Source organism: Tenrec ecaudatus, chromosome 18, assembly GCF_050624435.1.
Source record: "Tenrec ecaudatus isolate mTenEca1 chromosome 18, mTenEca1.hap1, whole genome shotgun sequence".
NCBI lineage: Eukaryota > Metazoa > Chordata > Mammalia > Afrosoricida > Tenrecidae > Tenrec > Tenrec ecaudatus.
In genome coordinates this window covers 48,002,123-48,019,449 of record NC_134547.1, presented here as the reverse complement: position 1 = coordinate 48,019,449, position 17,327 = coordinate 48,002,123, and the positions used below count along the sequence as shown (strand labels likewise).

The 17,327-nt window shown below is 46.7% G+C and overlaps 1 protein-coding gene across 3 annotated transcripts in view; it reads right to left on the bottom strand.

The window, feature by feature from the left end:
- Positions 1–4,095: 4,095 nt before the first annotated feature.
- The window catches only part of RSPRY1 (ring finger and SPRY domain containing 1), a 47,024-nt gene continuing 33,792 nt past the window's right edge, over positions 4,096–17,327 (bottom strand). For all 3 annotated transcript variants that reach the window (XM_075536389.1, XM_075536388.1, XM_075536390.1), the window contains exons 11-15: positions 14,377–14,488; positions 9,037–9,139; positions 8,558–8,710; positions 7,101–7,205; positions 4,096–4,273 (exon numbers count right to left, since the gene is read on the bottom strand). In XM_075536389.1, the coding sequence (XP_075392504.1) occupies positions 4,177–4,273; positions 7,101–7,205; positions 8,558–8,710; positions 9,037–9,139; positions 14,377–14,488 (570 nt within the window). In that variant the 3' untranslated portion in view covers positions 4,096–4,176. The remainder of the gene's footprint in view (positions 4,274–7,100; positions 7,206–8,557; positions 8,711–9,036; positions 9,140–14,376; positions 14,489–17,327) is intronic.

Here is a 17,327-nt window from a genome sequence, read left to right as displayed (position 1 = left end):
GTGACCAAAACAATTTTATGGTTGGGGGTCACCACAACATGAGGAACTGTATTAAAGGGTCACAGCATTAGGAAGGTTGGGAACCACTGTTTTAGATTAAAATCCCTTAATAAGGAACACCTCCCCACCCCCAACCCGCTCCCAGGTGGGCATTGTTATTTTGGATTAGGAATCCAAGGTCTAGAGTTTAAGTCCTTGCATCCCTGTGACAAATGACAAGGGCTGGAATCTGGGCCCACTCTCCCTCCCACCTCTCCCACCAGTCTATTTTACCCATCACGCCCCATCCTGGATGTCAGGACCAGATTTTTAAAATCAGAACAAAATGATGGTCTTTCCCTCAATTCTAAAAACAAACATAAACATTGACTTGCTTTTGCACCAAAAGTATTTTCTTATATCTTCTGATTGGGGAGTTAGCATTAGGAATTAAAGATATACATATATTTTTAAGTGAAGAGGTTGCAAACAAAATGACACTTGAAAGGAACCGGTCTTAAAATTCCATGGATACACATTCAAGAAATTCATGCAAACCATCTTCTGCTGACCAAATTGTTTGGGTTTCTGGGATTACCGCATATCTTGTTTCCTGGCATCCTGTAAATGGTGACTTCTCATTAAAGAAAAGGTAGCAATGTGTAAACAAGGAAAATTGGCTGGAATCCTGGGGAGAAATGCTGTAACTTCTGCTTCTGTTTATTTCCTGGTACAAAGTCTGAATTCTCTTACAGTGAATTTCTCTTACAGTGAATTTCTATTCAGTGCAGTGAAATTCTCTTACAGTGAATTTCTACTCAGTGCAGATTATGGATTATTTTGTCCAATGGCGTGCTAATCCCACTTTTTTTTTAAATGGTCACACCACTGCCTTTATATGTGCGCACAGGGGTTCAGAAAGTTAAAACTGTAATTTACAAAAGCGGGGATTCTGAGAAGCTACTGGTTGGTGCTGGGACAGGGTGGTGGTGGTGTCATAGGTAGATGCTGACCCAGAGCAGCAGGATGAGGACCCTCCCCACCCCCAAAGCCCCTGAGGAGTGAGACCCGGGGGAGATGAGGAGCTCTTTTCATTTCCTGGGTGTAGTTGGTGGTGGTCACCCCATAAAGGAAGAACCTGGCCAGTGGCCAGGAGTACCACAGCCAGGTGGGGAAGGCAGCCGAGGTCACCAGGCTGGTAGATTACTTGCTCCCGGCCTTGAACTCCAGTTTTCCAGACACTGGGCTCGCCTCTGCTTTACCACTGTGTGTTTCTCTTCTGTGTCAATGTCTTTCCCTTTGAAGCAGGGCCAGGATTACAATTTTACTTCCATTCTGAATGACTTTAATCAGTTTTAATAATGAAGTCCCCCCCCCCTTTTTTTAGTTGGCCTAGAATTGGGAAAGTAGCCCATTTTATATTTCTAGAAAGCTAATCGGGTACTTCCTTCCTCTTGTAATCCAAATTTTCAAATCATTTTACTTAATGTCTTTAGAAAATTCCTTACAAAGTGCAGTGAGCCAGAGGCACTTAACGCCGCCTCCATGGAGTGTCTGTCACTCACGACAGCACTCAAACCGCACACAGCGGATGGATGCGATGTCACCTGGAAGGGGCAAGTGACATGAGCGTCTTTGTCAAACTCACTACCAGTAAGTCGATTCTGTCTCAAAGGGACCCTACAGGCCTGGGTGGGATTGCCCTGTTAGGTTTCTGAGACGATGTCGTCAGGGAGTAGAAAGCCCCTCTTTCCCTGATACTGCTGGTGGTTTCAACTGTTGACCGAAAGCAGCCCAAGGAGTCTGAAGTGTCTACAAATGCTATTTCTGACACCTTCCCTGTTTAGTCCAACCCACCCGCCATACACAACCCCCCAGTATTCTCTTATAGCATCCTTTTCTTTCACACTTCACTCCAACTCACTACCATCCGTTGATGCTGACTCCTATTGATTGACCCCTTAGGGCAGCGTGGAACTGCCCCCTTGGGTGTCCAAGGCTGTCAATCTTTACAGTAGCAGAAAGCCTCATCCTTCTCCCTCCAAGCAGCTGGTGGGTTAGAACTGCTGACTTTGCGGCTGGTAGCCCAACGAGTAGCCAACCCATTACACCATTAGGGCGCCTTACAGTTTGCTATAAATAGGAATATATTGTCTTCAATCCCCACCCCCTACTATAATTAAGCTCCCGGAACAGACAAGTTTTCTAAAGCTCACAGGCTGTGTCCAGCACATAGTCCTCAATTCTTACTATTAATTCTCTCCTTGCTTGAAAAACCAACTGGTGCTCCCCATATCCCAACTCATGATGACCCCATTGTGTCTGAGATTGCCTTGGAATTGTTTTTGAGTTGTTTTCTTACCCAAAACTCAAAATGTAGAAAGCTTTGCTCTCAGGCAGGGTGTTTGAAAATAGTTTACAACCTTGCCTAGCCAGTCCCAGGAGAGGCCACCTTGCCCTTGGGGCCTTGCCTGGTGGTGTCCTTGAGGGAAATGGAATTACCAGAGCCACATGGTCATCCCCATCATGTAGCCAGGTAATCAAAGGGTCCTGGAACCAATCCTGTAAATTTTTCTAATCTGCAGTTATCTGAGTACCCCAATTATGGCCCTGTTCCTGCTCCAGCCATTCCACTTGGACAGTGATGCATTAATCTGCCCGGTTTTCTGTGTTCTATCATTGGCCACGTGGCCTTGGATCTTTTCCACACCGTTTGGGCTCTTCTGGATGAAGAGAGGGCTCTTCTCCACAGAACTTAGCAGCAGACACCAATGAAATGTTGTGAAATCTTAGTCAAAAAGGCAACAAATGTTTTATTTATTCAATGCAAATTACTGTATTCACCACAAGCTAAAGAAGAGAACATATATATTTATATATTTATATATATATTTGAATTTATGGAAGACTAAAGACATGGGAAAAAATCCAGCACCCCAGTAAGTACAGCCAGGAAGGAAGTCAGCTCGGTAGTAGGGCAGGCTTAAGGACAGGTTTCATGTAATTACAAATAAAAAAGGGTGGAAAAGAAAAAAAAATGTGCATTGAGTTTAAGACACTGTAAAACTCAGAAGACATATTTACTATTCAAGTATAGACTCAGTAAGGACTTGGCATAAATCGAAAGGCAGCTGCTGAGGTACGCCATTATAAAATAAGTTGTACGAATTTACAATTCTACCTTCCGATATTCTGGGAGGACGACACCAAACCCTCGAAGGTGGTCGCCAGTGACCCTGAGCGGAAGGACAGCGTGGATGGAGGCAGCGTCAACATCACAGGACTGAACGGACAGTTCAGAGCCAGATGTTTACTTCAAACAGGAGTGTAATGCGTTCCCGGTCTGTCCTCTAGGGTTGTTGAGACTATCAGTTCAAGAGTTTTAAAGTCTATGACTTCCCAAACAATACTGATTAAAACAAACAAAAAAAACCCGATTTGATGGTACCTTAAAAATACCCTAAAATATCACATTTTCTCCCATCTTAACATTGCAATGAATGTAGGAATTCTTTCTGCATTTGGTAAGACCTTCTCCCCACCACCCCCAATATGTGGGTATTGAAATTGAATAGAAACACCATGTGAAAATACCACCATTTTTCTGCCGTTAAAAAACACCTCGAATGTTCTTTGGGATCACTGAATTGTTTTAGAAATTAAGTTTTCCCACGCGGGCCCTCTGTGTTGCTGTAACTCTAACCATAGACTCAAGTCTCGCAGCGTACAGCCCTGCTCTCACGCCAGCGCCTCTCCTGGAGGTATGCTGACCCCAGAAATGTCGTGACTTTTCCAATGATTTCTGCCCAAAATAAAAACCTCAGACTATGAGACCAAACATCCCGTGTTAAACAATCAAATGAACCCGCCTTGGCAAAGGCCAGTGGGCCTCCAACACTCAGGAGGACCCTGTCTCCACTGGCTTTCAGGGAAGCACCCCTGGCCAACTCGTTCTGCATTCTGCATTCCTTGGCCTAAAAAGGAATTTCTCAGGGCTGGCAAGTTGGGTTAGATTCTAAGAGAATGTTGTCTTTGACAAACTACTATTTTTAGCATAAAATCTGGCCATGGCTGTAAGTGTCAATGTACTTATGATGAGTGATTAGAGATGCTTTGTTTTTGTTTTTTCCTTTGTTTTTCCTTTCCACATTGGCTGGCATCGAGTAGAAATGCGTCCATGATGCATTTTCACGAGTGTCATGAAATATGAGAAATCTGTCTGACTCTAAACAATATCTCTTTCCGACACAATGGGCAGGTCTCCAGTTGCAAGGCACAGTCCATGCACAGGTCACTGCGGAGAGGAAGACAGAAATGCCAGTCAGTTAGTGCTTTGAAGGGTTCAGATCCCAACGCCCTTCCAGCTCCATTTAAAATGCTGACATGGTTGTTCCCTGGAAGGGCAGTAATTACACAAGGCCAACAAATGAGATCAAGTAAACATACAACAAATCTCTCATTTCAGAACCTTCCTCCTCCTCCCCAGAAGCAACGAGTTAAAAGTTCTTGGCATTTTCCCAGAGAAGTCTGTAGGTATACATCATATATAAATAAGGGAGTAGTTCGTGGGGGGAAAATGGAATTGAAAGATAATTTTCCCACAAGATTTTTGAAGTCTCTTTGCATACAGAGATGTGGGTATGTAGGTGGGGATACAATGCTATTTCCCCCAAAGCACTAGCCGTTTGTCCTGACACCATTCCCTGAGCAGTTCATCTGTACAGTAGGTCGCAGGGTCGGCCTGCTTTAGTACTCTCCTTTTACAGAATTTCTTGCCATACTGCCACAGAAGCTTTGTGTGTGCTACCCTAAAAAGAGTTAATTGGGAGACATATAGATATAGATATAATTGTGAATTAGACGGGGGTCAGTGTCACATAAACTTTTAACCCACACATCTACTTCCAGGGGAAGCAGGTTGCTGTCAGGTGCTGCCCCTTCTTGACATGGGTCAAATTAGACGCAAGGCTGGAGACAACCTGTACGACCCCGAGGCTTCCTGGCTAAGTTACGACCCACTTCTTCAAGCGGGTAGTTTTTAGGGTTTCTTCATATGTTGTTGCTGTGAGAGGTCAAGTCGATTGTGACTCGTAGCACCCCCGGGGCAGAGCAGACCTGCCGTGGCATCTCTGAGGCTGTCAGTTTTACGGGAGCAAGTTGCCAGCTCTGTTCTCTTGTGGAGCTGCTGGTGGGTACGATCCACCGACCTGCTAGCAGCAGCGCACTTAACCACCGTGCTACCTGGGCGACTTCTTCTTCCTGTGTTCCTTGGTATGCACTCTTGACCCCACGTCCAGCAGGATGAAGAAGACCAGTCCTGCACTGTAGCTAAGGCCACAGTGGCGCTTGCAGTCCTGTCTTTTCCGCCGACGAAAGTCATCGTCAGGAAGCTTCCGTTATGTTTTCTAATTGGTTGCTGCAGCAGAGAAGAGCTTTCTTGCTTACTCTAGTTTCCAATACGTTTTCACAGTCTCTTCCCTAAGGGTGCTGGCACCCAGCCTCATCTCAGAGCGAGGATTGTGCCGCTCTCCTTTCTGGTAGCCCACTGACTGTCCTCGCTTGTAGCTTGCCGGGTGGAGCTCACAGCGGGGGCAGTGGAGATCGCCCTCGTCTTGCCCTCACATCTCTTAGGGTACTGCTGGTGTGGTGTGCATGGTTTGGGGAGTATCTATCCATTCCTGCTTCACAGTTTTCCTCCCTCTGTTCACTCCTGATCAGCATTAGTCCATCCGTTAGAAGTGGACATGGAATTTTAAAACCTCGGGATTCTGAGAGATGAAAATGTCTTTCCCTTGGCTTACTTTGAGTAAACGGTAAAGGACAGATTTAATATCTTATGCCATCCTTATAGTCTTGAGGTAAGCTGGGTTCTGTTTGATATTTTTTTTTAGGGGAGAGCGTGAATGCAGTCCCCCACTACCACAAAGTATGCAGTCGAGTTTCCCACTTTTGGGGAAATCACAGGGGTCAGCACACCTGTTTGCTATATTTTATCTAGGATTTTTAGATTTGCTTTCATATGTAAAAATGACCCATGGCTTTCTTTCTGTATATATGTATAAAGGAAAAAAGTCCGTGGAAAATGTAATTAAAAGATAATAGAATTTTTTTTGGGGGGGGGAGATAGAACTTTTCCAAGAACTCTTTGAAGCTCCCTCATCTGTTGTTTGCACCAGATGCTGGGAAGGAGCAGAGTTTGTGAATAAGACCAGGTCAAGCTACTTAGGACCTTAACCTTTTTTTTTTTTTACCTTAATATTCTTATAGAAACAAAGATCAAAAAGGGCACCAAGCTATCCCATCCTTATCTCTGTATCTGCCTGTGCCCCAAAGGTGCCCCAACTGAGCAATTCTGGGCTGTCAGGTTGATGTCCGGGAAGGCTCACAGAGGGGACAGCTGGAGCCACTGTGCCTTTCTTCCAGAATACTGGTACCCTGGTACAGCTAAGGGTGAAATGAGACCCACAGCTCACACTTCCCTTACCAGCTAGCCATCAGGTCACCACCCATCTCAATGGATGGGAAATGGAGACAAGCTGGGGCCCATCGCTGCAGGCCGGGGCACCTGACAGCTATAGCAATGTCACAAACAGTGAGGCAGGGCGCAGAGGGTACTGAATGAACAGTCAGCACGCGTGTCGTGTCCCCCACTGCCTGCATGCTCATCCCTTTTCTGGCCTCACTGGCGGTCTTGGCCAAGGGCATCTCACTCGCTGCTCATGCTGAGATGGCTGTGTGGCCCTCTGGGATCCAGGTCACTCTGGGAGTAGCTCTCCACTCGAATCTGGTTACTTGGCAGGGCAGAGGCTGCTGGCCTCTTCGGGTTACAAAAGCAAGCAAAGTCAAAGAGGAGGCTCTAAGACCCATAGAGAATGCCCAAGAGACTCATTAATAGCACTAAACTCCTAACATTTTATAAAGTGGAAATTGCATTAAAAACACAAAGCCATAGGCCTCCCTACCAAGCAGCTTCGTGGGTTTCCGGTGCTTTCCAAAGTCAGTTTGCACCAGCAACCCCAGCTGGGTTCAGTCCACTCTAAATGTGCTGAAGCCTGATCAAGAGCGAACAGGACGAACAGCTGCCTGATACACAAAGCCGGGCAGTCAGAGTGCTCCCTTACCTGTGTCCACACGGCTTCAGCTGTGTGTCCGCTACCTCATCACAGCACAGGGAGCAGCAGTTTTCCCGGATGCTGACCTGCTTCAGCAGAGCCAGACGCCTGTGCCTGCGTGGGAAAGGCAGCATGTGACCTGGTTTGCAGTGATGCACACAGATGTTGTCACCACCCTGTACACCTCAGGCAGACAAGGGGGACACATTTGTTGAAAAACTCCCTTTTAATTCCAAGGTAAACCCAAGGTCACCTTGTGGCAAAATAACAGATTTGCTCAAAAATACTTTCATCCAAAAGTGTTGTATTCCTTTGAAAACCACCTATTTGAGATCAAATGGTCAACGATGATTTTAAAACAAAGATGAGCAGGTAAGGTGCAGGCCGACTAGATTGATGAACAATCAAAGGTTAAGGGGGGGGGGGGAAATAAAAAGAAAAGCAAACATAATGACTAAAGGAGAAGCATTCGAGACAGACAGTGTAGACACAATCCCAGATCACATCAGGGCCCAGAGCTGCTCCCCAGGAGCCAGAAGCTGCTGCGTTTTGGACAAAGTAAGGCACACTCCTGCGAGTGTCTCCCTGACTGTGAGCCAGAAGCCTAGGCGGGGTCAACAGAACATGCCCGCTGCTCACCAAGTGGAGGGAGTTTGCTGTTTGATATCTACTCAGTAAGATGTGTCTTGGAAGAGAGGCCTGGTAATTTACTTCCCACAGCCCCAGACATCGAAAACCACACAGAGCCCAGTTCTACCTTGACACAGGTGGATGGCCACAAGGAGTGGTGGCCGTTGTCGGCAGCTGGTGGTGGGATACGAGCTATTGGAACGTGCTAGAAATAGTGGCACAGAATAGTGGCACAGACGGGAATTCAGAGTTTATGCCTCAGGTTGTAACAAAGAGCAGCTGGGGTGTGTCGGGGAGGGGAGGTGGTGTCAACAGGTGGTGAGCACCAGGGGGCGCCTGACAACTCCCGCGGAGTCTGTCAGACTAGCCAGTGGGCTGTGAGTGTCTTGTTCTCCCACCAGGCAGGCTGCAGCTTGCTCTAGTACAATCTGGAAACTACTGAATTGCTCTCAAGCCTCAAATTCAAGGGGAACGCCAGATCAGAGTGGCTGCTTCTAGAGCTTTTGAGCCAGGAAGGAGCTAGAATCACGTCATTATCCAACAGCTGCCGTTAGACTGAGTTTTGACGGTCCGAGCCTGGCTCTCGAGTGCCGAGACACTCACTGATAACACCTGTGGCCCTAGGCTTAGGAAGCCCCTTCCTCACAGCTCTGTTAACGAGTGAGCCCGCTTGGCTCGCATGAAGGAGCAAGCTTCCCCATGGAGTGATTATTTCGAGGACAATTAATTTTATCATAAGAATCATAATTTTATCATAAGAATTTGCTCTGATCTCTGTCAGGTTTTTGAAATTCTGAGTTTGATTTCTCTTGCATGAGTGTTCACAGACACCTTACCTTGGCAAAATTATTTTTTCTTCAGCTGTTAGGAAGGCGTAGTCATTAAAAGTGCTGAACTTCATAGCTGGTGGGTATTTGAATGGTTTTGCTCCAAAATTGAACTCACATTGCTGATATGACATAAAACTCGCTGCAGCAAAAAACCCAGATCTACAAATGAAAATGAGGATACAGTTTACAGACTTGATGCAAGTTTACACACAAAGATGTCCCAGCAGGAAGGAGAAGTGACAGAGATTCTGTTAGCAGACAGGCCTGTGGACCAGCAAGACCTGGCTGTTAGCATCCTGTATCAGACTTAGGGACTGCTTAAACTATGATCCAATGAGACGCCATCCCCCCCCCCCCCCCCGCCTTAAATAAACTCACCGCCCATTACAATTGGCTGCATAGATAAAGACCCCCACCCCTCCTTGAAAAGAAAGAAGTGCATTCTATTCATCTACCCAAATCTTTCACCAGGAAGAGCTACTTACACAGTAGATGAAAACACCTGTTTCTCAGGAGGCAGCTGGTTGCCATTTAAAAGGAAGATCATCTGCTTTTCATTCAAGTCTAATAGAAATCCTACCGTGTCTCCTAGGGGCGGAAGGAAGCACGGTTAGGGGAACAGGGCACCCTGGACTGACTGCAGAGAGCTCAGGTGCTTCAAGTCACTGTCCTGGGTCCCCTTCGCTCCCCGCACACAATTGCTGCATCTTCCCTGCTTCTTGACCCACCCAACACACCAATATTTGAAGGTGCCATTAAGGAAACATGGCTGCCGACTACACTGGGCTGAGTCGCTACACACCCACATCAGAGATCCTAAAAGGTGCGGAAGGGGTGATGAAACATGCATTGCGGGTCCCATGAAATATGGGGAGGATTAAGATCATGTGTTTCTCGGCCTCTGATAAAGCTCAGTTGAAATCGACTCAGGGGCTATAAAAAAAGTTGACAACTGTCCAACACACACACACACACACACACACACACACACACACACAGCATTAAGAACATGGCACATCAGGATTTTCGGATAGTGACCCGAGAGGAGCAGTCTCACTCGTCAGGGCCACCCTGAGCACGTGGGCGCACGGGAACTGACGGCGATTGCAAAACTCGTCGTGAAAGTGACTTAAACCACGGGGGAAAGAAAAGCAAGTGTCTGCAATTGATTGTGGCATGGCTGAGTTGTGTGATGTGTGGATTACGTGCCAATAACACTTAAAGGAAGAAAGGAGATGGAAACCCTGAGAGAATCCAGTGGCTTAAGATAAAGGCAAACATGTCAATGGCACTGATAAATGTGCCATGGGATTGGGATAGTGGGGAGCCATTGAAAATAACTTTCTTTACTGAACTAGAAAGCTGACCATGGTAATATCAATGAAATAATAACAAAAATATACACCAAATTTTAAGTGCTTTTGGAAATCTCTCAATGGAGACATTATAGGTTATTTTAAGTTTACCCATTTTGCTCTCTACTCCATTTTCATAATAAACCCTTATTAGTAGTTTCAGTATGAAAAACAAAAACTTCACTGCCATCAAGTTGATTCTGACTCGCAGTGACCCTATAGGACAGAGCAGAACTGCGCCTGTTGGTGTCCGAGATGGTAACTCTTTACAGGAGTAGAAAGGCCTGTTGGTCTCCCACAGGCTGGTTCGGGGCTTCAAATTCCCAACCTTGAGGTTAGCCACCCAACAGTAACCACTATATGCCAGCAGGACTCCTGCTTCAGTAATGGCTTTAAAAATTCTGATTAAAACAACAAAGCGAACTGGTAAATAATTTCAAAGACAATACCTCTCTCTTAATCCAAGCCCAAACCTACTGTTGACATCCATTCTCACTCACAGAGACCCTAAAGGACAGATCAGAACTGTCACACAGTTTTCCCAAAGCTATAGCATTGTTATGGAGGCCGACTGCAAACCATGGACCTTGAGGTTAGTAGGCGTGTGCTTTAAATAGTGGGCCACACGGGATCTTTGCCTCTTGTAACCAAAACCTCAGCAAATACATTGCCATTGAGTCAGTTCTGACTCGTGTCATGTTAGCTGCCATCAAGGTGGGTCTGACCTACAGAGAGACCCCGGGCAGAACAGAAAGAAACACTGCCCAGTCCTGCGCCATCCTCACCACGGGTCCTGTGCTTTTGCCCATTCTGACTCACAGCGCCCCAGTGTTGGGTTTCTGAGGCTGTCAATCTTTGCAGGAGCAGACAGCCTCGTCCTTCTTCCGAGCAGTGGCTGGTGGATTTGAACAGCTGACTTGGCTTCCAGCAGTCTAATGCTTATTGCCTCTTCCGTAAGTGCTGTTCGGTGGAGCACGTTTACGCTCCTTCAGGAACCTGGAGGCCCTGTAGAGGGCGACTCCTGGTGGCTTTCAAGTAGTTTCTTTCCCACCCTATGAATTGAGGCTCTCTTTGGGGCGGTAGTCAAGTCCCAGCACTCCGAGCCTCCTAGCGTGCCTGCCAGTTCAGTTCCTGTCCATAAGCTCCCTTCTCCAGCACCAGTGCTGGGAACAGAGCCGCTCTGGAGCTTCTATCTACTGCCCCTCTCCCTGCTTCCTCGGTGTGCGGGGCTCCACTGCCCTCCTGAGTGATGGGGGCCCTGTCAGGAAAGCCCTGCTTACAGGGTTCTTAGTTGGAAGGAAAATGACTCAGTCACCTTACTTTCTTTAGTCTCGGTGTTTAGCAAACCAACTATGTGACCAATGTGGCTTAACTCTTCCATTTAGAGATGCTCTCTTGTGGGTTTAGGGCCTTGGATAGGGAAAACAGGATGAAACACAAACTGAATGGGGCGGAGAGGGCATGTTGCTAAGAAGATCTATGAGGGGGCTTAAATGCTCATGGAAAACTCTATGATCTTTCAAGCCCACTTTCCCATGGCCATTTTAAAGGCCCTGGTATTCTAGCTGAAAATCTTAGTGCCACACAGAAGCGCCCTGGTGGCCTGTGCCCTGCAGCACCCCGAGTCTGGGGGCTGGAGGGCAGAGGAAGATAAAAAGACCGGTTTATCTGGAGACATGTGCTCTCAAGTCTTCTTTAAAAGCTGCCCCGCTGTGTGGTCATCAAACAGCGCCTGTTTCACAAGCTTCCTGCTCTGGAAACCATCTCTGTTTAGTAGCACTGCCATTTCAGACATTCTCAAATGGCTGCTTTGATTCAAAACATAACCCCCAGGGAGAAAATGGGAACACATATAGATCCGAAGACGACCATTTTCCCATTAATTGAAGAAACGAACGTTCTGAAATGTATTTGCTATAGGAAGTTGAGATTATCAGAGAAGTACCATTCATATCCATGGAAGTGATTAAAAAAGGGAAAATATCCTTTTTTAAATATAATCATAAAATTGGTTTGAAAAAAAGGGCAGCCTAGAAAGATGTATGCAGAAACTTTCTGCAACAAAGACAGGAGAAAATCTCTATGGAAGCGAAACGTGGAGCCTTGAATCTCTGAGGAGGGAGAGGAAGACGAGAACAAGCACCTGACAGCAGTTGGAAGACTGCTGGCTGTGAGTGTGGCCGGAGGCCATCAGCCTTCCTGGTTCCCTGGGGCTCCAAGTGCATGGGGTGGTCATGGCTCCTGGATTCATTAGCAGACTGGGGCTGTCAAGAGTCAGTGTGGGGCAAACCACCACCCTCCCCCTACCACTTCAACACACACAAATTCAATGGCATGGTAGAAGAGTGGCTACTTGTTGGGCTGCTAACTGCAAGGTAGGCAGTTAGAAACCACCAGCTGCTCCACTGGAGAAAGATGAGGCTCTCAGAGAGTTAGTTTGGAAGCCCACTGGGGCAATTCTGCCCTGTTTTGTAGGGTCACTAAGGGTCAGCACTGACTCGATAGCAGCAAGTTTGGTTTGGGGAATGGCAAAGTGAGTTGGCCGGGCGAGTCATACACATTCCACACTCCATGATTCGGCACTGATTCCATGGCAGGGAGTTTGCTTGGGTTTTGTCTCCACATGGTTCATTCATCAATCAGCCAAACAAGGTGTGTGTTCTCAGTTTTTTTGGGTTTTTTTCCTCTCTTCTGAATGGGGCCACGTAATCTCCCCCTTCCAGCGAGAGTGTGGCCCATGAGTAGTGCTAAGGGGAGGGGCTAAGACCCATGCTGTTCTCTGTGGAGAGGGAAGTGGCAGAGGCAGCATAGATAAAATTCTGAAAGAAAAAAATGCCAACCAGAATCTTATTTCCAGCAAAATTACCCATCAACTATGAGAGAGAAGTAAGGACATTGGCAGATAGGGAAAAATTAAAGGAATTTGTAAAAACGAAACTGTCCTTCAAAAAGCATGAAGGGGAGTTCTTTGGAGAGAAGCAGGCACCAGTCTGCGATCAACACACAGGCTAAGTCAACCCAATCAGAGTAAACAAAGTAAAGCAAACTTAAACGATGGAAACCTAAGAACCGAAGTATCCAATCTGCAATGAAGAAAATGGAAGACCGAAAACAGGAAATGATGCAAAATATGCGAGTGGAGAGCAAGTTAAGTAGATCTCAAGAGATAACAGACTGATAAGTTTAGGAAGAAATTAGTAAATGATAAGGTAACCTCAAAGAAAATGGAGAAACCCTATCAACGTAAAAAAGGAAAATCACAGTAAAACAGCATCGAAGAAGTGAAAAAGACAATAACAACAGACAAAACGAACTCAGCACAGGAAACAACGAGAAACAAGCACAGACAGCACACAAGTGCCAGCAATAAACTAACTGCTATAACTAACAAGAGTAAATATAGATGAATTAAAGCACCAGTCAAGAGCAGAGAGGGCCCATCAATACAGTGTTTACAAGAAGCCCATCTTCAGCGAAAGCAGGCAGAAAAATCAAAGGATAGAAACCCCTAGACCACAGCACTAGTCCCCGAAGGTGGAAGCCACCTGGATGTCCTTTGGTGGGAGAGAGGCCCGCAAACTTTGGGGGGGGGGGGTGTACACACGCGCGTGCATGCACACACACACACACAGGCATACTACCTATCGCTACAGAATAATAAGGAAGTTCAAACAGCTCATGACATGGATGGACTTGGAAGGCATGTTGAGTGAAGTTAGCCAATCACAAATACGGTAAGACTGCTGATATGGAAAACAAAATTAAGGATAGGTTTTCATATCGTAAGAAATAGACTTTGATGGGTCCTAGGCGTGGGAGGGGAAGGGAGAGTAACAGACTCAAACTTATTTGACCTACCCTTCCCATTCCAGAGGAAAAATTACTTAGCACACTCCACCCTGAAGCTGACAATGAAAAACTTTTGTAGCCCCTTAAACTCACTGCACCTGAGTCAGAGCTGACTCATCGTGACCCCGTGCTGGTTTCTGAGACTAACTGCTTATGGGAGTAGACAGCCCAGCCTGTCTATCAAGGAGCTGGTGGTGGCTTTAAACTGCTGACCGTGCGGATCAGACCACTGCGCCACCAGGGCTCCTTTCTGTCACCATGGCCTGGGTAAAGTGCAGGTAGCTGCTTTTGCAGGGCCCCTGGATCATTCCAGAACTCCCCCGGGGGCAGTGTCGTACACTTTGGGAAACACTGGACTGGAGGGTTGCTAGGTGGTAGCTTGGGTGAAGGGAGACTGGGAAGGGGTGGGGAAAGGGTGGAGGGCCGTTGGGGAGAGGAATAAGACAAGCCATGAAGAGGGCTGCAGAAATGATCATCTGCTGCATAAACTCACACCTAAGTCACACTAGAAAGTTAAAAATAAGTAGGCAAACAGACACCCATTTTTAGAAAACACGATGCCTGATGCTAACCCAGGCTCCTAACTCAGGCAGTGAGTTCATGCTGGAGAGGGCGGGATACCTTCTTTCCAGCACGGATGCAGGTGAGGTTTACTTCTGGCGTTGTACCAAATCAGCTGCCGGCAGCCATCATACGCACAGGAGTACTCGTCGTCCCCAATGCCGTAGCCTTCCTGGAGGGAGACAGGCCCAGAAGGTTAGCAAGGCCTGCCTGCTCTGATCTGGGAAAAGAGAGTGCATTTCCTATAACCACAAACCCGCAGCTGAGAGTCCAAGCTTGTTGGATGAAGGGAAGGTTTGTGGCTCATGGAAAACACCCAGTTTATGTCCTGGGGGTCTGGTTCCAAGGACGAGAAAATGACATCATGCACAAACATTAATGTCTCTTCTGTGCCCTGCACATGCTCGTTTATTATGTAGTTCTCCTTAGTGGCACCAGGCTGGTAGCATCACGCCATTTTAAAAGAAGATAAAAATCCCGAGCGGTGAATTAGCCTGCTTGAGGGCACATTTCTGAGAGAGCCAGGCTCAAGTGTGGATCTAATACCATTTGAATTCAAGATTGGTGCACCTCCCACTCCCCTGCTGCGGGGAGCACCTTCTTGGGTGTACTAGTCTTTGAGACATCAACATGCTCCAGGGCAGTGGTTCTCAACCTTCCTAATGCCGCGACCCTTTCATACAGTTCCTCATGCTGTGGTGACCGCCAACCGTGAAATTACTTTCGTTTCTACTTCATTACTGTAATTTTGCTACTGTTGTGAATCGAGCGACCCCTGTGAAAGGGTCGTTCAGTCCCCAAAGGGGTCACGACCCACAGGTTGAGAACTGCTGCTCTGGAGGTTTTGAAGCTGAAGCCACGAGAGAGGCTAAAGTGAACATTTGCTATCACTATCGATACCAGATGCCATCAATGCACAGACACCCAGATCGTTGTCTGAGATCAGCTCCATGTGACCATCATACAGGCCCTTGGCAGGTCTGTTTTACTATGTATTGTACTCAATAATTCCATAAAGTTTATAAAATATAAGGGTAGAGGGCCTCTTCAGAAGTAATCTTGGATATTTGTAAAGGAAGTAGTAATAGCATGCTTATCAGAAGCGAGGATGGTGAGATGCTGTCTCAACTACTCTGACATGCGGTCAAGAAGGGCTAGGGAGAGCGGGTCAACAGAAGGGAGGAAGACTCAAAGAGTCAGAATGGCACAAGGGCTGCACAGTGGGCTCCAGCATCACAACAACTGTGAGGGTGGCACTGGGCAGAGCTGTGTTTTGTTTTGGGGCCACTGTGAGTCAGAATCAACTAGATGGCACCTGACAACAACAAGCAGAGCAGACAGCGGCTGTCTTTCGGGTCAAGAGTGAAAAGTTTCGGTGAAGAAAGGGATTGAAATGATGGGTCAAATCCAGATGTTGGGTCTCGGTGGCAGCCTGCTCCTTCTGAGGATAACGCAGGAAGAGATAAGACAGGAGAAAGAACGACTTGGACTGCGTCACACTGAATTTGGATGACTGTTCTTCAAAGTGATGCTTCTGAATGAGCTGTAGCCATGCACCACAGTCAGACTGTTCAAGAGTACAGTGCACTTGGCACCTAACTGGCTTTACAGAGAGAAGAAACTCTCCAGCCTATTAGAGAGAATGCCTTGCGATTCCTTTCTAAAGCTTAACAAGTCCGTAAAAGTATACAACCTAAAAACCATGAACATTTAGGCTTGATTCCCAGTCAACAAGAGGTGAAGATTACAAAATCTTCAACCATGCAATGTCTTCTCTTCCTGGATGGATCCCACAACAGAGCAGCCTTGTGGGACAAAGGAGAACGTAATAATTTTGCTTCCATGGGTTTATGAAATAGGTTCTTCTATCAAGCACGATGCACTTTAAAAATCACTTGGAGCTTATTTCTCAGAAAACAACCTGGATGTGCTAGTCCCTCTTCCCGCCTAAGCACATTTCCAGTGGGATTATCTTCCACTGACTGGGACAGATAAATGAGAAAACATCCTAGCTCGCTAGCTATTTGAGGTGATCATTTTAACTGCTTGTTTCCAATCATGCATATTTTAGTAATGAAAACATTAAGAAGAAACAAAAGAAAGCTTGTATTACTCAGGAAATCGTTGAATCCTTTCCCGCAGGCTACGTATTATCCCCTTTTCTTCCCGTCAGCATCCCAAACCCCGCCCCCCACCCTTTTGTTTTTGGGAAAGTACGAGACATTGTGTTCTGCCGCCTCCTACTCTGTATCGGGAGTGATAAGCTCGGACCCAATCCAGGCAACTGGACCCTCTGTCAGACCCTCAGTGTGGTGCAAATGACCCCACCAGGAGGGATGGTCAGGCTGGGTTCATTGGGGCAGTGGTGGCTGCCCTGGTCAGACAATTCTCTCCAAACAGTGGCTGGTGTACTTCCTCTCTCTCGTGGCTCCTGGGGGTTGCCTTGGAGCCCGTGGGGTTCTCGAGCCCCAGCACTGCCAAGCAGTTCCTTCTGGTGGCCAGCTTTGCTCCAAGGTGGAATGCTTTAACAGCATGGGCTCTCCCGCTCAGGGTTCGAATTCTGCTCCAGTATGTGGAAACTCGAAGGCTTTGGGCAAGTTTCTTAATTAGCTTCTCTGAATCTTATTTTCTTCGTATTTACTTATTTATATTTTATTAGATCATTTTATTGGGGGCTCTTACAGCTCTTATAACAATTCATACATCAATGTTTCTTCATCTCTAAGTGGGAGAAAAAATAGCTTTCCAGACCCTCAGATAGATTAGAGGCAATGTAGGTGAGAGATGCTCATGAAAAGTTAGATAAGGCAACAGGCACCCATGGGAACGGCTACCACCAACCTCCATAGAAATACACAGCAGACTAACAATATAAAGAACATGTAGGTGAGTGCGTTCTAACTACCTGTCACTGGGCCATCCCTTCAAAACTGAAACCTCCACAGTGGGAGCTACAACAAGAGGCATGATGGAGGGACTTCCAATCTTCAGAAACTGGGTGTATCCCTGGA